The 23,413-nt window shown below is 38.4% G+C and overlaps 1 protein-coding gene across 5 annotated transcripts in view; it reads left to right on the top strand.

Moving 5' to 3' along the window:
• GABRR3 (gamma-aminobutyric acid type A receptor subunit rho3) overlaps positions 1-22,993 on the top strand; it is a 48,997-nt gene extending 26,004 nt beyond the window's left edge. For all 5 annotated transcript variants that reach the window (XM_047722610.1, XM_047722624.1, XM_047722616.1 and 2 more), the window contains 4 exons: positions 1,316-1,456; positions 7,730-7,882; positions 17,131-17,327; positions 21,466-22,993. In XM_047722610.1, the coding sequence (XP_047578566.1) occupies positions 1,316-1,456; positions 7,730-7,882; positions 17,131-17,327; positions 21,466-21,768 (794 nt within the window). In that variant the 3' untranslated portion in view covers positions 21,769-22,993. The remainder of the gene's footprint in view (positions 1-1,315; positions 1,457-7,729; positions 7,883-17,130; positions 17,328-21,465) is intronic.
• Positions 22,994-23,413: the final 420 nt, after the last annotated feature.

Raw genomic sequence — 23,413 nt, 5'->3', positions numbered from 1 at the left:
CCAGAAAAAAGGCAGCTATAGACATAGACCCTCTAATCAAAGCTGTCGGGGGGCTTCTGAGCTGCCTCCTTGTCAATCACTGGTGCTGAGCCCTCAGTGGTTTTTGACACCACATTTTAAAAGCTGACTGCAGTTTTTCATAATGTGGCCAAAACGATGGGAATCTCAGTGGATGCTCCTCCCCAAGTGCATGAGGAGCTTTCTATAACACTATTTGATTTCAGAAGAAAATTCATTTTTGTTTTTGTTTTTGTTTTTTCTGGTGAAAAGTTCCTTTTTATTGACACATTCAGTTTTTAAAACTGTCCCTTGGTCTCTCTTCATCCCCTCATCCCTCCACATGACAATGTCCATTCTTTTTATAGATTTCTTGTCAGCTAGATATTAAGTACCTTAAAACAAATAAAACTGAGGTTAAATGAGCCTTTCTAAGGGGATTTTTTTAATTAACATATACTGTATTTTTAGGGGTACAGATCTGTGAATCTTTGGTCTTATACAATTTACAGCACTTACCCTAGCGCTTACCCTCCCCAATGTCCATCACCCAGCCAACCTATCCCTCCACCCCCCTCCCCTCCAAAACCCTCAGTTTGTTTCCTGAGATTAGGAGTCTTTTATGGTTTGTCTCCCTGTCTGGTTTCATTGTGTTTTATTTTTCCCTCCCTTCCCCTATGATCTTTGTCTTGTTTCTCAAATTCCTCATATCGGAGAGATCATATGATAATTGTCTTTCTCTGATTGACTTACTTCGCTTAGCATAATACCCTCTAGTTCCATCCACATCATTGAAAATGGCATGATTTCGGGGTTTTTTTGATGCTACATATATATTTCATTGTTATATTTCAATATTTCAATGAAATATTATGTGTGTATATATATATATATATATATATATATATATATATATATATATATATATAAAACCACATCTTCAGAAGAAAATTCTTTATGAATTCAGCTCATTTTGGAATTTCATCCAAGAGAGCTACAAAACTGGAGGGCCCTGATGACCTGGGGTCAGGCCTCTGGCTTGGAGCAGGTGGTTCTGTGTGTGACAGGACTGAGGGCACACAGGGAGGGGAACAGTGATTTGGAGAGTTTTAATAGGACGTGTGGGCACAAGAAAGACCACCACACTATGCCAGTGATTAGGGCCCAAGTTTTGGAGATTATTCTTTTCTTTTTTTGGTATGGGTATTATTAGTCTATCAGCAAACATTTTTCAGGATCCCATATCTACATGTCACCGGACCAGTCATCTCATGATTCTGGTGATTCCGGTGATAGGAATACTATTCTCTTGTTTTAGATGCCTACAATGAAGAGGATCTAATGCTGTACTGGAAACAGGGAAACAGGTCCCTAAATACTGATGAGCATATTTCCCTGTCTCAGTTCTTCATTGAGGACTTCAGTGCATCCAGTGGATTCGCTTTCTACAGCAGCACAGGTGCCTTATATTATGTGGACAGTTCATCAGCATTTACTGAACACCTACTGTTTGCAAAGCACCACAACCTGTGAAGAGACCTGAATCCAAACGCATGTCCCGTTTGGCCAGCACCCTCACAGGCAGCCTCTTCCACCTTTCCAGTACATGACTTCTCTTCCTTGTGCAGTCACCTCTGAATAAACGCCTTGCTTCCACGCCTGGCCTCCGCAGTCTACTCTGAACACAGCAGACCAAGTGATCTTTGAAAACATAAAGACCACAATCCTTTCTTACTTAAAACCTTCCAGTGTGTTTCCACCACACTTACAACAAAACTCAAGTTTCTCAAATGGCCTATAAGGCCCACATGATCTACCTCTGACTTCACCACTACACCCGCCCCCTCCGCTCTCTGCACACTGGCCTTCTAGCCCGTCCTCACACACACACACCTATCTCATTCTCCCCACACAGCTTCTGCTTCGACCTTTTCCTCTCTCTGCCTGGAATGATCTTCCCCCAGTTTTCTCATGACCAGCTCCCTCCTCCCATTCAGGGTGTTGTTCAAATACCATCTCACAGAGTGCTTTCTTAACCATCGTGTCTAAACTAGGCCTCATTCCTCACCATTCCCTGTCTCTATTTGTCTTCACAACACTTAACACTACCTGAAATATCTCTCTAGTTGACTGCTTTCTTTCCTGAGGGCCTGACTAGAGAGAGTGCACGAAATCTGTCTGCCTTGTTTACCAGTTCTTCCCCAGCACCTGGAATGGGCACGGCACGTGATAGATACTCAATAAATATCACCATGCTTGCTTCAGCAGTAAATATACTCAATAAATATGGCTGGGGGAGTCAGGCAGAAACACAGAAAGTCTGTTCAATATCAGGCCTATATTGTATACTCTTCACTATGACAGATATACTTGTCATTTGGCAACATGTATTCTTGGTACTTTTTAAATTATACTTGATCCCTGTTGATTAAAGTTGGAAGTAGCTTCCTCTTCCCTGGTTATTAGCATTCTGGGTCGTTTAAGGAAGAATCCCTATAAAATGCCATTTCAGAGTTTTGAAGCCTGGAAAATGTATGCTGCCACTGAGTTCCAGAGCCGTCCTGCCTAGAATCTTTTTACCTACTGACTTTTCTCCCTGGAGGTGCTCTATTCTGCCCTTAGACTCTGGAGAGGGTTATCCGGGTGTTATCTAAAAACCTGAATCATTAAGAGAGCAATCAAAAATGTACATCACAGGGAAGGTAAAGGTCTTTTTAGAACCAACAGCTATGTAACCATTTAGATCCAGAACAAATGCTCTGTTTCACTTATTTGTCTATAAGGTTTGGGATACAGCAGGTAATGCTACTAACTGTAATAATGCTTAGGGCCTTGTCTGATTATATAAGTAACACATATTATTTGTTTTAATCATTTGTATACCCTTGGTACATAGTGGCTGCTCAATAGGTAATTGCTAAATGAATGAATGAGAGGTAAATAATTTGAAAAAAAATTCAGAGATGTTTAAAGAAAAAGCCTTTGTAATCCTACCTCTTAGAGATAAACTGTTATTATTTTTATAAATTTCCTTCTCCTTTTTGTTTTCTCTCTTTGTATTTCTCTATATAGATAGATATAGTTGACCCTCAAACAACACAAGTTTGAGCTGCACGGTCCACTTAAATGTGAATTTTTTTTTTAGAATTTATTTATTCATTTGACAGAGAGAGATCACAAGTAGGCAGAGAGGCAGGCAGAGGGAGAGAGAGAGAAGAGGAAGCAGGCTTCCTGCCGTGCAGAGAGCCCGATGTGGGGCTCTATCCCAGGACCCTGAGATCATGACCTGAGCCAAAGGCAGAGGTTTAACCCACTGAGCCACCCAGGTGCCCCAAATGTGAATTTTTTTGATAGATACAGTATGGTTCTGCACATGTATTTTCTCTCCCTTATTTTTTTTTTTTACATTTTTTTCTCTAGCTTACTTTATTGTAAAAATACACTGCATAGTACATAAAATGTACAAAGTATGTTTTACTCAACTGTTATGTTTACTGAGGCTTCTAAGCAGCAGTAGACTGTTAGTAGTTAGGTTTGGGGGACTGGAAGTTTCTATGTAGATTTTCAACAACACCAGGGCCAGCACTCCTAACCCCTACATTATTCAAGGGTCAACTGTGTGAATATTTTTTATCAGGATTTTTAATGCTCTGAGTCCTAAATTTAATTAATATTTAAACAAAGGAATGCGTCCAATGAACAATGATACATACCAAGTATAATTTATAACTATTTTCATTTTGCTGTTATGATGAAATAACTTTGGAACATGATAAATTATGACTAAGTCTCTTCAGTGTTTGAAGCTATTACAATGTCATATATATGAAGCATAGAAATTCAAGAGTACTGCTTCCTGCACAGAATATATGCTGCATATATAAAATGGCAATGTCTCTTCAGATTTTGAAACACAAGTATCCAAAATATACATCCAACCATCCTCTTAAAAAGAAAAGTTTAATTTTCATTTCCAAATTCTTATTTCACCAGTATGCCATTCCATTGGCCTCACCATCTTTTTATTTGTCCTAGTCAGGCTTTTTAAGCCCTACCAGACAGGTCCAACACTAGCTGATTTTTTTCTTCTTCTAGTCATGTTTTAGAGTCTACCTAAAGCCACACAGAATAGTTATATCATAAAGCTTATATTGTAAAACTCAGAAAGATGCTTAAGTGTTTTAAAATCCACTAAAAATTCTTAACAGTCCAGTATGGTTACAATTTGAAGAAAAAACATTTTTATTTCTAAGAAAATTTTTAAAAAGAAAAGAATTAGGTTTAAATATACATGGTTTGTATAGCATGACAGAAAATTATCCATAATAATTTTTTTAAAAAATTTTAAATAATGTTATAGAAGAATATATATATAATCCCATATTTGTTATTTTAAAAAGCACTTACTTATATAGGGGAACCTGGGTGGCTCAATCAGTTAAACGTCTGCCTTTAGCTCAGGTCGTGAGCCCAGGGCCATGGGATATAGACCTGCATCATGCTCCCTGCTCAGTGGGGTGCCTGTTTCTCCCTCTCCCTCTGTCACTCCCTCTGTTTGTGCTCTCTCACTCTCTTTCTGTCAAATAAATAAATAAAATATTTTTAAAGGATTTTTATATGTGGTTTTTGAATGTCCAGAAAGATTAACAATTGATACTTCTGAGAGTTGAATATAGAGCGACGATATTTTCAATTTTATTTCAACACATCTGTATTTTTAAATTGTTACAACATATACATTTTTAATAAGAAAGATTAAAATGTGTTTTAAGACTATAAAAATATAAGAGTAAAGCATTTTGGAAGTTGTAGTCAAATATCGTTTTTTTAAGATTTTATTTATTTATTTGAGAGAGAAAGAGTAGGAGTGCAAAGGGCAGAGGGAGAGGGAGAGAGTCTTAAGCAGACTCCTCACTGAGTGTGGAACCCGACATGGAGCTTGATCTCATGACCCTGAGATCATGACCTGAGCTGAAACCAAGAATGGGATGCTTAACCAACTGCACCACCCAGGCACCTCCAATATCAAGTTATTAATCATATATGTGTTTATTCAATGATGCTTAGGTTTCAGAAAGATTAACACTTACAAATTTATTTTAGCTTACAAGTATATGATAGTTCTGCCTCACATTATCCACGAATTATTAAATATGGGCTCTTGAGACCTAAACCCAAATGTTTTTCTTAGATTAATATCCTGTTTAAACATATGAGCTTCATCAGAAATAATCTGTTTATATTTATATTCCTAACAACCCCCATAACCTCTGCATAGCCAAATCAGCTATACAGAAAAAAACTGCACTTCTGGTTCTGGTTAGAAGAGCCAGAAATAGAGTTATAATTATACAATTTTAGTTTCCATTTGATAGCTGAACCATCAGTTCCCACTTTTTCCTTGGCATCTTTACCACCTCCTGAGAATGTTAACAAGCAGGGGAGGGCTTCTGCTCTCTCTTGACTTTCAATGTCCCTCACAATCATGCACTATAAATTTACAAAGAAAAACAAAAATGACTCCTGCCCCTAAAGAATACATTGATAATTACTCTTTGTTGCAGCATAACATAGTGGCTAAAAGTTCAAGTTTTGGAGACAGACTGCATGAGTTCAAATTCCGCCCCTGCCACTTACTAGAAATGTAGGCAAGTTGCTTAGTCTCCCTAAGCCTCAATGTCTTCATCTTTAAATTGGTTTTATAACACTCTCTACCTCATAGAGTCGTGAAGATACATGATTTAATACATTTAAATAATTTAGAATTCTGTCCGCCATAAATACCTTTGAATACTGTCTGCCATATGGTAAGTCCTCAGGAAATATTAGCTAGTAGAGCTAGTATTAGCTCGTCACTGTTTTCATCAACAACATCACCAGGATCCTTTCAAAACAGAATGAGGCTTTTAGTGTCACAGGCCATTGAAGGTGACAGTCTCCACATATAAAAACCTTCTCGAACATTGTCTTGAGACTGACTCCTCAAGTCTCCCTAGGGGAGACTAGGGATGGTATTGTGGTTGAAGCTATAGGCCAGGAAGAACTCAACCACAATACCATCCCTAGTCTCCCCTGCCCTGAAGAACCACACAACAAAACAGGATTTCTCCTGCTCGGTTGACAAAAACAAAGTTATTATTCAGAAAATTATGAATAAAGAAAGGTCCCTGTTCATAGTTAAAACCATATAAACTAACAGTGTCTTTCTTTATGAAATTCTTCCAGAACTTTTCCTTATCTCCTTTAATCTCATGATAATTATATGAAGGTATAATATCAGAGAGGCTGTTATCCCACTCTACAGCTATAATCAAGATTCTCAGCTGCACACAATAATGGAGTTGGACTGTAACATGGGTAATATTAGACAATGAATAGTTCAAAAAATAGTGTATATTCTGACTTTACAATGCACTATGTCATGTGTCTTTTATTTCCCTTGGGAATGAAATTTTTTGTTATTCCTGGAACGTATATCAACTGGTGGTGAGAGAAAACTCCAGAACAGATAGGGACAAGAAGGGTCATCAGCATGTAACTGAGAATAGAATACTAAGAGGAGAGTCTGCCAACTCAGGGTGGGTTTGCTAGATTTATGTTTGTGCTGAATGCCTAAATAGTGACCTGATCCATCTAATAAGTGTGCCATCTTGAGTTTCCGAAGAAACTACTACTGAGACTGGTACAAAATGTTCTCTAAACCCTTTTGCAATGCTCATGATTTTGCTTTATAATTTTTAACCTAGTCTCTCTCTCTCTTTTTTTTTTTTTTTTGGCTTTACACTTCCTTCCAGCCAGTGTGAAAAAGGAAACCTGAACAAAATTGTGTGAATGTGACCGCAATTGTTGCTTCTGATCAGCATGAATCAATCGATATTACCAACATGAGTTTATATAATTCCAACCAGAAACAAAGAAACATCATCATTTGATTACTTTTTTCAGATTTATTATAGATAAATTAATGGTACCCACCAGCCTCTGAAATAATACTGTTTACAGATACTCCTTTCACCCACTCCCTTTATGAATCCCTTGCTATCTAGATTCCAACTTGGAATCCAATGACTCAGTAGCTACTGGGAATCTTTTCCTTCAGATAAAATGTTCCCTTTCATCCGTTAAAGCTAATAAATGGCTTATTGGCTATTGCCCCAGTCATTAGTCATGTATTGAAGACTTGCCCACTTGCAGAAACAATGCAAACACAATATATTTTGGAGAAAGGTTTTTATCTATTTTTTTTAAGATTTTATTTATTTATTTGACAGACAGAGATCACAAGTTGGCAGAGAGGCAGGCAGAGAGAGAGAGAGGAGGAAGCAGGCTCCCTGCTGAGCAGAGAGCCCGATGTGGGGCTCGATCCCAGGACCCTGAGATCATGACCTGAGCTGAAGGCAGCAGCTTAACCCACTGAGCCACCCAGGTGCCCCTGGAGAAAGGTTTTTAAAGACCATTCCACAAAATATAAATACCAGTCATTCCTAAATAACAGCTATGAAATTTAAGGGGAATCTTCGAATCACATAACGAAGCAGACTACAGGTCAGTTCAACAAGCACTGATGGAGCGACAGGCTCAGGCCCTGTCCTCCTGCTGGGTAAACAAGGGTGAGTGTGTTCAGTTCCATGTTCCCTTAGAGCTTAGAGTTTAAAGAAGCACGTGATTTCACTTAGTGTGATGTTTACACGAGGACACCTGTTCTAAGGAAAACTCTGAATTTTTCTCATAGGTTGGTACAATAGGCTTTTCATCAACTTTGTGCTAAGGAGGCATATTTTCTTCTTCGTGCTGCAAACCTATTTCCCAGCTATGCTGATGGTGATGCTTTCGTGGGTTTCATTTTGGATTGACCAGAGAGCTGTTCCTGCAAGAGTTTCCCTGGGTAAGTAGCTTTGTGAAATGTTAATATCAGAAAAAGTTCAATTAAGATTAAAAAATAATAATAATAAGTGGAGAGGAAAAGAGTCATGGTTTAGTAGGGGTAGTTAGAGACACGCATTCAGGTTACAACATTTATCTTCCCAACCTCAGGGACAAACTGTAATTGGACTCATTCCTTGGGAACTGAGGCATTAGGTACAAAGCCTGCACCAGCTGACCAAAAAGGAAATAATAAGGAGAAATTATGAAACTACAGAGCATAAACAGCCTCACTTTAGAAACCTGTCTCCTCACTTTCAGGGAAACCTCCTCATCCTTGCCCCAACCACTTCTCTTTGTGTGACAAACTTTTGCATCATAAAAAAAAGATCCTTCAAACTAACTCATGCTGTACTATTGGTATTTTAATACATGACTTCTTGGGTAGGGGGCAATGTTAATTAGAAATCAGGGCTTAACCTAAACACCAAAATCAGAACCAACCACGGTGAAATTCCAGTTACTGTGGTTCTCTACTTGGCAAGAGATTCAGGGGCGGGGGGTGGGGGGAGACATTGCCAGCTTCATTAAGTCATCACACAGGTATGATTATCTACTCCATCTAGCATGCCACGTGCCACTGTCACACATACTGATTTATGGGAACGATTTCAGGCCTGCTTAGTGGTGACTGAGCTCTTATAATGTGGAAGATGCCTGGCTAAGCACTTGGATAACCTGTTACTGAATCAGAACCCGAGAGTCAATCCCACTTGCCTTCTCAGTTGTTTTAGGACAGAGCTCCCTCATTTCACCTGATTTTGTTCTTTGACCTGTAATGCTCCAGCCAGAGAGAAGATTGTTATAAGTGCTTCCCAATCATTGTAATTATCACACAATTCATTCCAGAAAGGGTGATTTCTAAGCTAATATTCACAAATTATATGCATACTTCAAAAGATCATTTGAAAGACATAAATTGTCATTAATATTAATAATTTGTTCACCTCTTTCCCCTATTAAAAGCTTCAATCTATAAGCAGTTGAGGCTTGACTATCTTCATGGGAAAAAGTACCACCTGAATGAGTAATTAAATTATTGCAGCTGGGCCTTCACATCGGAGCAATCGCGCCCTGACCTCACTACGCAGTGGGGCAGGGGAGAGTTGCACAGGAGATGAGAGGCACATTTCCAGCCCTCAAGACAGAATGAGAAAGACGTTCACTCTCTAAAGGTTTATGAACATGATTTTCAATCAGATTCCTGAAGCCGACGGCTCAGCTCTTACACTTTGAAGATGACAAGTAATAAAAGCTGGTTCCAGGGCGGGCTGGGGAGAATGGAGAACACTAAAGTGCCTTTAAGTCGCCCCTGAAATTCTATGCTTCTTGCATCTACATCTGATTCCCTAAGGTGTTGGGAAATTGCTATGCAGATTTATGTAAAATAATATATAAATCAGAACTGTCTCTCTCCCCTCTTAATAAAGGGAACTGTAGTATTTCTATTCCACTGCTATCCTCTCAGGCTTTTGCTTCCTAACACCCTCAAGTTTTCTCAAAGATATTTTGTGCTCTGGGGGCACCTGGGTGGCTCAGTCTGTTAAGCATCCGACTCTTGATTTCAGCTCAAGTCATTAGATCGAGCCCTACGTCAAGCTCTGTGCTGGGCTTAGAGCTTGCTTAAGATGTTCTCTCTCCCTTTCCCTTCCCCCCAGCACACTCTCTCTCTCTCTCTCTATCTCTCTCTCTCTCTCTGTGTGTGTGTGTGTGTGTGTGTGTGTGTGTGTGTCGCTCTTAGAAAAATAAAATAAGATAAAGATATTTTGCACTTTGCTTTACTGGCTGTTTCCAAATACTGGGCCAACTGATTCTCCAGAAGTTCCTTCTAACTGTCTATCTCATTTGCCTTTTCTCAGTTGTTTCCCCTTCATCACACCCTGAAGTATTTAATACTATTAAGCTTCCTCACCAAATTCAGAACCAAGGGTAGTGGTCAAAACCCCAGCCTCCTCTTTCTCATCTGCAAAATGAGATGATTAATACAGCCTTCTAAGGTCACTGTATGAAATGAATGGGAGCTTTCGTCTCAATGGCCTGCCCGTAGTGTTTGATAAAACTAAACAATCTAGCAATAAATTTGTTTGCAGTACTCTGCGCTAGCCTACGTTTTCTCCTCTTTTAGGCTTTTCTTTCACTTGTCTTCCTTGCACTCCTTGAGTCTGGGATAACTCCCTCCCAAGGTTTTGCTTGTTTTTGATTCTCTCATCAAATGGAGCAAGCCTCTGGTTTCTGATTACTGTCTCTGTGGAAAAAAAGAAGAAAAAATCCCAAATCTAAGTCTTTATCTCAGATCCTTCTCTCAGGTTCCAGATAGTATTCCCAGCCGCCTGCTGGAACTCATCTCTAGGTACTGCGAGCACGCCACATGTTCAAAACCCAGCAGATTGTTATTACCCCCTCCACCATCCTTGTCTTAACTCCATTTTTTTCTCTTGGTTTTTCTTGTTCTTTTAAGGGCCCCCAAGGTGTTGAATCTTTCATATCTGGATCCTCAATTTCCTTCTTAGTCTTTAGCAGTCATTCTTAGGTATTATCAGGAACCCCAAAGAGATTTGTTTTTGTGGGTTATATCTATCATTATTAGCCATGTTGGATATTAAAACAGAATTGTTTAAAATATGTGTTAGTCCATTTAAAATAACAATAATCATCTCATTACAAGTTAACACATTCTATGAAAAATAACTTTTTTCTAAAACAAAAAAATTAGTGAGAGGAGAATTATTGTTGTACATTTTTGCAGATCTTTAATATCTGGCCTTCTGGAGAGCAGTTGGATTCTCATCTCTGCTTCTTCAATCTGTTGTAAAAGTTTCAGTTGAAATACAGGGGGAAAAAACTGCCCTTGCTCAGATATGTGGTTGGAGAAAAAAAGCCACATTTCAATAGAGTTTTCCAATAATTGTGCATAGTCTTCTGTGACACTGTACCAAAACTCAGCAAGTGACAGTTTCTTAAAGGTTAGTTACAGTATGAAATCTGAAACCATATCAATGAATTTTTTTTATTCTATTAGATTAAAATGCATTGATCTACCTTGCATTTGACTGGATCTTTTTACCTAGGCATCAATCATTTAAAAACTATTAGTGCACTAAACTATATCTTCCCAAAGCTCACGTAATTCACTATACAATGTCAAAAAATCATATTTGGGGCACTGGGGGGGGGTCAGTCAGCTAAGCGTCCAACTCTTTATTTTGGCTTAGGTCATGATCTCAGGGCCCTGTGTTGGGCTCTGTGCTCAGTGGGGAGTCTGCTTGAGATTCCCTCTCTCCCTCTCCCTTTGCCCCTCCCCCTGCTCACACTAAATAAACAAACAAATAAATAAATAAATAAAATCTTTTTAAAAGTCACATTCATTAATGTCACCATTAATCTCATGAAAAAGTGTTTGAGTAGTGGGAAGCTCTCAAGCTTATAGTGATGGATAGGTATTTAACATCACTCGAGTTTTGATTTGAAAGCTCAAATTTTATTATTAGATAACAAATATCAGGGTTGTTTTACTTCAAGTGAGAGGCTTACATTACTCAGTTTTGAGAAATGTCTGCTAGATACCCAAATCTGGACAACCATAATTTGTCTGTGAGTTGTTATTTTAAGTAAAAGTGGTGTTCCATTTTTTGGAATGTCTGGTGTTCAATGTGTAACTCAATGGCCTGAGTCCTTTTCCTCCAGATAGCCATTGCTCTTTGGTATGCAAAAGTGCCTTCTATATATTTCTCATTTCATTAACCAGAATATTAAGAAGGCATATACACAAGGGTTATAATGTAATAAAATTAACAACTTTTCCTGATTTTTTTATTGTGATGCTAAAAGCTAGAGAACACAGTGACTGTTAGATTAGTTGGGTGCTTCTGCCTTAATTCATGTGAAGGCAACAATAACTTTTCTCACCAGTGCTTCACACCATTGCAAATATCAACATAATGAAAAAGGTAAATAATATCTTAGTGTGAAACCCATCTTCACTACACAGACCCTCTGAAAATGTCTTGGAGAGCCCAAAGGGCCACTGACTACACTTTGAGAACTGTGGCTATAAGGTATCTAAATCTTCAGAATCAGCCTTCTTTATAATATCCTTGTGCTTTCTTTTCCATTCCTCTTGCCTTGACCAGACCTGGGACCCTTGTTAATTTTCCCTGGATTCCTCTAACCTCTACCTGCTCAGGGTCATCTTGCAAGGCTGTGAAATCTGACCCAGATGGGAGTAGGGAGCAGAAGTCCAGCCCAAGCTCCATGGGACATGGTTTGGGGTGACATCCTTCAGAAAAAGCAGGTGAAATCCACCAAAAACTTTATTAATTTGCACAAAGCTGTAGTCTGGGCTTGTAAAGGCCTTATAGTTGCTCATTTCATTTCCTACTCTTCTTCCTGCAATTCAACCCTACTACCAGAGCAATATCTCAGAACTCAACTGTGATCACAATATTCTCATCTCAAATGCCATTGGAATAAATACTCTCAGTTTAATCCAAGGTGTCACTTGAAAATTGCCAAATGAAATAAGGGACACTTGGTTAAATTTGAGTTTTAGACAAGGACCAAATAATATTTTATAAAATTATATCCCAAATATTGCACGGGATATACTTATACTAAAACATTACTTGTTGTTTATCTGAAATGCAGATATAACTAAGTGTCCTGTATTTTTATTTGCTACATCTTCAACCATATTCCTGCCCCAGCAGAGTTGCCCTAAGCTTCAACTAGTTTGAATATTCAGTGTTCTCAAACAGCCACCCATGCCTAACTGTTTATCTTCCCTATAGTACTTCGGTACCTTTGTTCTTTTTCTTACTCTACCTAGGATGTTCTCTGTACCTATCGTTCTCTGTCAAAGTCTTACCATTTCTCAATGGCCACAAGCTTTTACTAATAGCTCCAGGCAGACATGGTGTCTCCAATATTTGAACTACATGGTGCTTTGTATCTCTCCTAAGGTATACTTCCTCTATTTTGTATGTAGCCATGGAGTGCCTTGGTAGCTTATCTTGTGTCCTCTATTAGAAGGTGAATTCCTTAAGGACAAGGATCATTATGACCACCTTTTTTGTTCCTGAGTGACTAACACAATACCCTCCACATATTTGTGCTCAATACATAGTTGTTAAATTGCCATTGTGTAGCCTACCATGTTTTTAGTTAACTATATTTTAGTTACTAACTGAAAACAATGATGATTCATTGCTGGCTAAGACCTTTCCACATTTGGACTCATTTGTGAATTAAGGATGAATCATTTGTTGGTTAAAATCCTTTCACATTTGTCATGTTTCAAATGAAGAACGATAGAGGCTAAACAGCATCTAAGTATCCCTTGTGACTTAAGACATACTAGCTACCATAATTTGGAATGTGGGATGGGTTAAAATACTAATCTATCTTTCTGTTTGATTTGGTATAGAGAGGAAGTGAGACTATTAGAAAGCTGTCCAATGGTGTCCTAACCCTCATGGAAGGATGAGTAATATTGTACTTTCATCTCTTCCTTCTATGTCCTTCCTTTCCTTGACTCCATTTTTCTCATTTGGCCCCTCTGCATGGGGTATGCCCCCTGTGTACAGCATATTAAATCTTGGGGTCATTTAATGACCCCTGTTTGTCAGGAAACAGAAAACTAAAGTGTTCAGGCATGTCATCACTGATAAAGAAAAATGTCTCCTAACAGGGAATATGACATATAACTGAAAAAGTAAGTACTTAGGAGCAATTCATTTAACCATCATAGAGGTTACCAGAATTCCAGGCACTGGACTCTGGCACCACCTTCGTGGGATAATGGTTGTGGTTTCTGGCCATAGAGTGATGGTAGTAGGATATCCAGCCTGCCTTCCTTTCTCTCACATCACCTAATATTTTCTTTCTGCTTAGGCTTACACGGAAAGTGTCTTTACTCATTTAAAGGCGAATATAGATACCTATCCCTTCAAAAGAACTGCCCACAACACAACTACTGAAGGGATGAACTGACTCAGTAGTTCTACAAGTCATGCCTACATGCCCTACTATCATCACACCAGCCAATGAACCTCTCCTTCATATATGGCCCAAAATGGCCAATGAAACACAAAGAGGAGTAATTCTTGACAGACCAAAGGGTTTTGTAGGGCCCTAGACGTGTCCTTAAGAGTTAATATAGTGAAACACTGTGGGCTAGAGGAGTTGAGTCCTATGTACCAGACTAAATATAGTGTCCTAACATTTTCCTGACCATGCCAGCAATATCAGGAGGTGAGAAAATAATTTTCTAATTCCAGCATAGAAACTTTGTTTGACTAAATGGTCACTGTATATATTTAAAATGCCTTTACTAGGGTATTAACTTAAATGGATTTGAAAGGAATACATTTTGTTAAGATCAATGTATTTCTAAGGAGTGGCTCAAGATGTAAGTGTGTTTCATTAGTAGCTGTAATACTCCTGACTCAAATTCTTTTGCATTAAGAATTTATATATCAGCTTTCCCATCCTTTACTTGCAAACTCAAACAATCCCTCCTCCCCACTCTCAATTTTTTTTTTATTGCTCATTTTAAACAAGGAAAATCTAAAATATTGGTTTCAAAAGAAATAAAGCTATGGTAAATTAGCTGCACTAAGTACCCTTTGAAGGAAAATGACTGATAGTTACTGCTCTCTGGCAAAAAAAAAAAAAAAAATAGATATGTAGTTTCCTTTACTGGCCCCATAATCATCAATTTAAAATGCATGACAAGTCCTGCCTGGCATATATACTCATGTGTTTGTTCTAAATCCTTATTTTGTCCACTAAGCCCCATGTTACTGTCCATTGAAAAAAATCAAGTTCTATCTTAGAAGACCAGTAAGAAAAGACATTGAAAATTTTTCGAACTAATAAGGAAAGCTACTGAATATGAAGGTTAATGTAGGATTCAGTTTTACCAGTAGTGTCTTGAAAAGGGTGAGACTTTTAGCTTTTGAAAAACACAAAGTACCTTCATGCTTCCTGACATAATTGTACCCCGTTTTGTTTTGTTTTTTAAGATTTTATTTATTTATTTTGAGAGAGAGAGAGCATGAGCAGGGGTTGGGCACAGAGGGAGAAGGAGAATATCTCAAGCAGACTCCACACTGAGTGCAAAGCCCAATGTGGGGTTCGATCTCATGATCTTGAGGTCATGACTTAAGCCAAAAACAAGAGTATGATGCTTAACTGACTGATCCACCCAGGTACCCCTTTTCCCTCAGGTGTGTAGTGTCTTCTCTCAGAGATGCTTCATGTAAAGAGATTGGTTTATAACCCTTTTTAAAAAAGGTTTTATTTATCTTAGAGAAAGAGAGAATGAGAGTGAGTAGGGAGAGGGGCAGAGGCAGAAGGAGAAAATCTTAAGCAGACTATGCTGAGGGCAGAGCATGAGATGGGGTTCAATCCCACAACCCTGAGATCACGACCCCTTTGGACATCAAGAGTGAGATGCTCAACCAATGGTTGAGGCACCCAGGTGCCCTGAGATTGGTTTATAAGACTAAAAACAAAAAGAGATTCCCTTTACAGATCTAGAATAAGAGGCAGCAGCTTTGCCTGTAAAAAGTATGGGTTCTACTTCAAACAGAAATGTTCCGATCCTGCTCCTGACAAAACTCAGGCCAGTTACTTACCCACTCCCAGCTCACATTTTTTTCTGCACCGTGTGGCTAATATTTACCTAGGCAGTGGGTAAACATTCAATAAAGGTAAGGAAGGTTTACTCAATAATCTTGGCTTCAGCTACATGTACACCTGTAATGGGAATAAAAATTTCACATCTCCACGCTTATGTAGCAAGGACTGCAAACAGCATCCCCCGATACGAGGACTGTCGATATTACAGTTGTTGGGGAAGCCTGGGACTCCGTGAGACCGTGGCCTGCATTCAATGGTATGAGCTAGAATGGCACTCAGGTGTCTTCTCCCAAAGTTCAAATCAGGGTGAAGGTGAGATCCCTGGGCCCTCCTGTGGTGACTGCCAAATTGCCACGTCTTTGGTCTGGATCATACAAACACAAAAACTTAATTTGAAATTGAATAGCTCTGTAGATTGGTCATTGTCTTTGATATGAGCTCCCTCAGATGAGAACCTTGAAGAATTATTGTACAAAGGGTAGAAATGTGTTGGTGAAAGCTGTCCACATGCTGTGTCTGTACATTTAGGAGTAAATCACGGCATTCTTCCTGCTGTTTGGGACTCTGTCTGTTGACATTAAAATGTCCTCACAACTTATAAAAATCATTAAGGACTCCATTTGCGCCTCCCTGGTGGGAAGTTAGGAAATAAAGCCATGCCAGCTAGTGTACATTTCAAATATTTACAATACTGTACTTTCTCTCCAGGCAGCACTCTCGCAGCAACCCTCTGAGAAATTAGTGCAGACACAGACTAGCCCTCCCCCAGGCCAGCATTTTATTAAGGAAATCTCAGAGTCAGTCTTTCTCCATTGTCCCCCAGAATGCTGATCTCATCACCTCTGTAGCTTATGCCAGAGAATAAAGAAAGGAAAGGGAGAAAGGGAGGGGGAAGGGAAGAAGAAGGGGGAGGGAAAGAGAGAGTAACTGGCATTTCACGGGTTCGTAGTAAGTATTTACAGTGAACTGAGTCTCTGCCAGCATACTTCCATTCTAAATCTCAATTGAAATATAGTTTCAGTAATAAAGGACAACGTAATAGCAATACTGATGGCTCATAAGTATTCTATTCGAAAGAAAAATATGAAACATGACAAGATGACTCCCTAATGAATGAAAGATAAAAGACTGACTCAAAGACAATTTCTTTAACAGGAAAAGTGTAAAATGATGGGAAAGGGTAGTAGGAAAGGTTTTAGAATTTCCTTCCCAGGAGATTTTTAAAATTGAACACATTTTTATTTTTCTGGGTTGGTTTAAAGAGGCCCAAGGGAGACAAAGGAATGTATCCTTAGAGACATGTATGAGCCTGTGAAGTCTTTCCATGGAGGGAAGGAAACACTACGGACAGTTGGGGTAAGGGCAAGAAAAAGATGGAAAGACAAATCCAAGGAGAGCTTCTTGCTAAGGCTCATGGTGTGTATGAGGGTAATGTGCAGGGATTCCTCCCCCCCTCCCAACCTTGCTCACCAGATATTGTGAGCAAATACATCTACTGGTATAATCCAGCACCAGATCCCAGAACGGAATGGTTATGTCTCTGACCTTGTCGCTACTCTCCAATGGCAGGAATCACGACAGTGCTGACCATGTCCACCATCATCTCTGGCATGAGCCCCTCCATGCCCCAGGTGTCCTACATCAAGGCCGTGGATGTGTACCTGTGGGTCAGCTCCCTGTTTGTGTTCCTGTCAGTCATTGAGTATGCAGCTGTGAACTACCTCACCACCATGGAAGAGCGGAAGCATTCCAACAAGACAGGGAAGGTACTGCCTGGCTTTTGGAATGTGAAAAAGACTATCTTTACCTATAATCCTCTCCTGACAGTGTTGTAAGCCCTTTTATTAAGTCTCCATGCCTTGGCCAGATACAAGTTTACAGGATTTAATATTGAACCTTATTCTGTCTGTGCTGGCTACTTTCCTCAGCATCCTTACTCACCTTAGCCAGTCGTTTTTTTGTGTGAGGAATTTCTCTCAGTGTGCCCTCTCCATTGACTCTATCCTTTGAAAAGAAGTGTTGATGTGCAAACTATACCTTTCAAGTAGGTGATGACGATGATGACAATGATGAGAATAGCTACCATGTAATGTATTGGTATCATACTAACCACCTACCATACAGTATGTCATTTAATTCTGAGTAACCCCAAGAGGTTATATCTTTCCATATCACCTTCATTTTACAGAGGGGAAATGGGAGCAGATAGGGAGTAACTTGGCCAAGGTCACACAGCGCAAGAGGAATCAGGATTTGTTTCTGGCTCTCTCTCACTCCAATGGCTATGCTCTCAATCCCTAAATGATATATTTCTCTCCACCAGAGCAGGGATTTCTGTTTCTCTTCTTGTCACTTGGGGGAGTGGTAGAACATAAAGAGAGGTTCTCCTCTCCACAGTATACTGGGAATAAAAGGTGTCTTTTGGGTTCTAAATGTCATCATGTGTTTCTTGAGCCATTGTTTAATAAATATGGATAGATTGACATCTACCTGCTACATTTCACAAAAGACTGGGGCACAAGTTTGCTGTTATTATGAGAACTGATATAAGATATTGTACTTCAGAAACCTAATTGATCATATCAATTTCTTTGTAGCCTACACTTGAGACTATATGTGTGTGTGTGTGTGTGCGCATACACACAGATATGCACATAATTTTAATGTAATATATTCACATTGGCTTAAGAAATTCTTATATGCACAATTATACACACCCAAAACATTATTTAATATTTGTTACACTTGTAGTGAGAGCATTTCTTATTTTCAGAGTGTTTTATAGCCTCTTTTCAAATTAAACCTTCATATCAGCTCCATAAGGTAGGCCTAGAGATTAGTATCTCTATTTTTAAAATGAAGCAGCAGAGTTTTAGTGAAGGAAAGTGATTTGCCAAAAGATTCACAGCCAAGAGAGAGGCAATTGCAATTCAGATCTCCTGTAATGCTACTTCATTCTTCTATTATATATCCTTTGAGTTAAAGCTGTAATAGGAGCTGATTTTGCTTTATTGCTGATGCTTCCATTTCTTTTGTTGACAACGTGTGAGTATGTGTTCCTGCCACATACATACCCACGGTGACGGCTTGGCAGGTGTGAGGAAACCAGGAACTTTTAGACAAGTATGCAGTAATGGGTGTGTACACATCACCTGGGATTTGTTCAGATTTTTGTTCAGTAGATCTGGGGTGTGGGATCAGTGAGTCTGCATTTCTAATGAGCCCCAGCTGCTGTTGGTCCATTACCCACACTGCAAATAGTCATGACTTAGATAATCCATGAAGTAAAAAAGGTGACAGAGAAAAACTGTGTGATGAGGAAAAGAATTTTGTTGTTGTTCTGTTTTGTTTTATGTGGGAAGTGGTTAACCTAAGTAAGAGGCACTGTAATAATTCAGGCCCACCTCTCTCTAGTCTTTTGACTCCAAACTTGTCTACATCTCCCCACACCCTCCGGCCACATAACACATGTGTTCACACTACTGAATTTCCTTTTTCATTAGATAGGGTTGTACAAACTCTTCTTGTATACCACTAAGAAGAAAATCTTTTGAATTAATAAGCATCATATGTTTTTGGAGATTTTTTTTATTGGGGTAAAATCCATATAATGTAGAAGTTGCTATCTTAACTGTTTGTAAGTAGTGTTAAGAATACTTACCTGGTTATGCAAGCAATCTCCAAAACTTCTTCATCTGACAAAACTGAAACACTATGCCATTTCACAACTCCCCATTTTCCCCTTTCCCCAGCCTCTGGAAACTACTAGGCAGTACCTTCCCTGTCTTTACAAGGTGAGTCCTGAATTGTCTAGCTTCACCAGTGACCAAAAGAATAAGTAGGTTTAGTACAGTGATGAAGTATTAGTGAGACCTCCTGCTCACATATCTGAGGCACTTCCTCCCCACTGCTTTATCAACAACAAAGCTGACATCATCCTCTCTATCTGTCTGGCCCCTACATCTTTCTCTCTCTAAAACTCAGGTATAGAGGAGAGAAGTGTCACTGGTTATCCCCCCAAACTATAGAACTGTCTTTCCACTCTGCGCCTCACCAGGGCATCCTATCCCTTTAACCGTTTCTCATCTCAGACAGCCGGTCCCACTATCCTTGTTAAAACTGCTGTTCTTTCAGAGCCTCTGCTCTGGGCACTAAGAGCAAAAAGAACTTAGCATTTGTGTAGCATTTTATAGTTTGCAAAAGTTTATACCCATTTGTTACACCATTTACAACTGCCTTGTGAGATAAATAGGAGAGAAATGCCAACATTCTGAAAATTAAGAATGATGTTTAGGAGACAACCTAAAACACAGAGCTAGGAAGTAGTGGCGTTAGGTTTGGCATCACTTCTTCGGACTTCAAATCTTGTGCTCTTTCATTTTGCCCCACAAATATAGGAATGGCAGGTAGGACACTTCTTTGAGATAATTGTGCCTTTGAAGGAGGTGGTTTCACTAGTGTGAAAAATTAAAGACCCATTCTAAAACTGTTTCTACTAGAACAACCAAATTACACATTTGTGGAAATTAGCACCTTACTGGTAAATTGTATACTGTAAGACTTAATCAATTATATAATTGTTCTAAATTATCATAATGTACAGTAGGATAAGCCAGCAGTGTTCTGGGTGACTATAGTGAAACCACTGAAGAGACTGTATTAGTTATTCTATCCTCAGATCCAGAGTTCAAAGTATTATTAATGTTATTTCTGCTCTCTGAAGTTAGTTTTTGAGTCTTGATCCATTTTCATTTTACTATGAAAAGTTTCTATGGCTAAAACAAAAAAAAAAAGGACAACATAACTTGAATAGGGGTCTTTGGTTAGTTTACTGACTACAAAAAATATTCTCTGTCTCTTGAATTCAGTAGAATATTGGGTTTTTAATTGCTATGAACCAAATACATGTTCTGGCAGAACTCACTCTGTAGCCTCCAATTTGAATTCCAAATAATTTCATCCAGTGGTAGCCTGTTCATATTTGTTTGTTTCTTGAATTCACTATAGTTCGAGAAGTGATTCAATTGTCTCAGAAAGAAATTAGTAACAGCTGCATTGCAGACACTGTTCTGTATCAGCAATAACCAAGATCTCCTTCAAAGTAAAACCTTAAAGAAAAATGGTAGTTCAGATTCGATCAGGCACTGGAGCCAGAAAGCACTGATAATTCTCTCATTCTGAAAAATAAGCCAGTTTCAAGTTGTTTAATTGGGCCATGATAGTATCAGTTATAGGTACTTCCCAGCAAAAATGGGAAGACTTGGCCAATTTGCATTTAAAAAGGGCAGCTAAAATAATTTCTGTCCCGTACTCCAAATTTAAGCATAAATGGATCACCAGATGATATTGTTCTGGTTTTGGAAAAAAACAAAACAAAACCCTACACTGACTGGGTGTATTGCTATATTTTCTCTACAGAGAAAAATATGTTGAAAAGCAAATCCAACTGGCTTATATTGCTCTTCTGATATCATATTCAATTTCAACTTAAACTTAGGGCAAATAATTCATACTACTCAGAAATAAAGGGGATACCTGAAACAGTATTCCTTTCTGGGGAAACATTTGAGTGTTCCAGTCTACCAGGCCAGAACTAAATTAGAAGACATTGACATTATAACTGTGAAACATTTATTCGTATAATGTTCAAATATCTCTATAGAGATAATAAACCTTGCTAAATCCTTATTAAAAACAAATCTCTATGATGATGTTTTCCATTTATTATTTAAATGACTTTTAGCCAGATACAAAAAACAAAACTGGAATTCTATTCTCTAAAATAAACAAAACATTCTTAGCATTTCTTGGAACTATTTTAAAAATCTGATTGTTTAGACTTTTACTGTAATTCCTACATACAAAACCATATTTATGACTTACTAACAAAAGTCTTTTTGTCAGCCTTCTGGAATGTATAATATTGATAGAGTTCAAGCCATGGCCTTCGATGGTTGTTACCATGACAGCAAGACTGAAATGGACCAGATTTCCTTTTCTCTACACTCAGAAGAGGACGCCGTACAAGAAAGATCCACAGACAGTCCCAGCACAAATTCATCTCAGATAAAGAGAAGGCAATCCTTAGGAGAGGATGTTGGTAGAATCATTCTGGAGAATAACCATGTCATCGACACATATTCAAGGATTTTTTTCCCCATTGTGTATATTATATTTAATTTGTTTTACTGGGGCATATACGTGTGAGGAGAAATTCCCAATATACAATACTTATTTGGGAACAGATTATGTTAAAAACAACAGCAGCAACAAACAACTCTTCACTATCAGTTTGACAGTACTAGACTAAACTGGGAGTCAGCCAGTCAAGTCTCCTGGATTACAAAAGATTTGAAAGTTGACTGATTTACATCCAGGCAAGAGTTTAAGGTCCCAGAAGAATTTGACTCCATATATAAGAGTCACAGGCGTGCATATGACAGAAAAACAATTTCCTTAAGGAAGGACTTTGTAACTACATCTCCTAGATCTTCCTTGCTTTATAAATATATATTTGTATTTACCTGAGGAATAAAGCTAGGACAATAATTTGAGAAACATTTATTCCTTAGTGCTAGTCAAGTACCAGATTTCCTAACAGAGTTGAACCCTTGTAAGGAAGAACATGAGCATCAAAGCGGTTCTATGGACACTCACACAACTGAGATGCCCATGAAGAACCTCCCTGTGCGTCTCCAACCAAGTCTTTTATCTCATTTCAGTATTATGTTTCATAGATTGTTGACTCCAAGAGCAGAAAATCTAAACTTTGTTCCTATCCTAATATTAAATTAATACATCAATCTTCAATAATAGGATCTTGTATTTTGTAGTTGAGTTATAGTTTTATAGCTTTGGGGAGGCATTTAATTAATTAGTTACTATATTCACCAAATATTTATTGCCTTCTTACCTGTGCCAGGCACTTTATTAGGTGTTATGTAGTTAAAAAAAAAATACAAAATGACGTTCCTGCTGTCAGTGAGTACACAGCCTATCAGCAATAGTGAACTGGTAGCTTTCATAAATAATAAATGCAATAGCTGTAAAAGTAGAAGTTTATACACTATACTATCTGAGTTCTGAAAAGCAGATACCAAAAGAAGGAAAAGAACATGCATGAAGGGTTGGACTCTCAATTTATAAGCAGCTAAAAATGTCTCCAGACATGGCATTGAGTGAAAATTGGATGAAATTTATGTAACCCACAGTAATCCCATAGTAACTTTGGTTGAACCAAATAAATCAGGTCTAGTGGGTATTAAATAAATGTATGTTAAGTAGAAAACCTCCAATGATCAGCATTCATTTTGTAGACTGGAAGTGTGCATGGTTTTGTGTTAAGTATTTTGTGAAAAAATTCCATTTAGAGATCAGCCCTCAGTAGGAAGTATGAAATAGCCCCCTTCCTATTTTGATTTCTGGCATTGAATTAAGGGAAATAAATTGAATGGTGTGTTACTTTCAGTGTATGGCCATTTATTTATCCATAAAGTGAACCAAAATCATTTGAATTATTTTGTGCCAGGTGAAGAGATAAGTAACTAACTGCTTATTTACCAATAACATTGATTTTGGTTCTTTGCTGTGAATAGACATAAGGTACTAGAAAACTTATTTTCCTTTTTGGTGCGAAAGATTTTAAGGCAAATACCATCTCTATCATAACTTCTCTAAGTATCTGGGATACTTCATTCTACTGTTTTTTTCTTTTTTCTTTTTCTTAAAAAGATTTTTTAAAAAAATTTATTTATTTATCAGAGAGAGAGAGACAAGCAGGGGGAGCAGCAGGCAGAGGCAGAAGCAGGCTTCCTGCTCTACAGGGAGCCTGATGTGAGGCTTGATCCCGGAA

The sequence above is a fragment of the Lutra lutra genome, chromosome 1 (assembly GCF_902655055.1).
Source record: "Lutra lutra chromosome 1, mLutLut1.2, whole genome shotgun sequence".
Taxonomy (NCBI): domain Eukaryota; kingdom Metazoa; phylum Chordata; class Mammalia; order Carnivora; family Mustelidae; genus Lutra; species Lutra lutra.
Note: the sequence above shows the minus strand (reverse complement) of the source record. Positions and strands in the feature narration are given on the sequence as shown.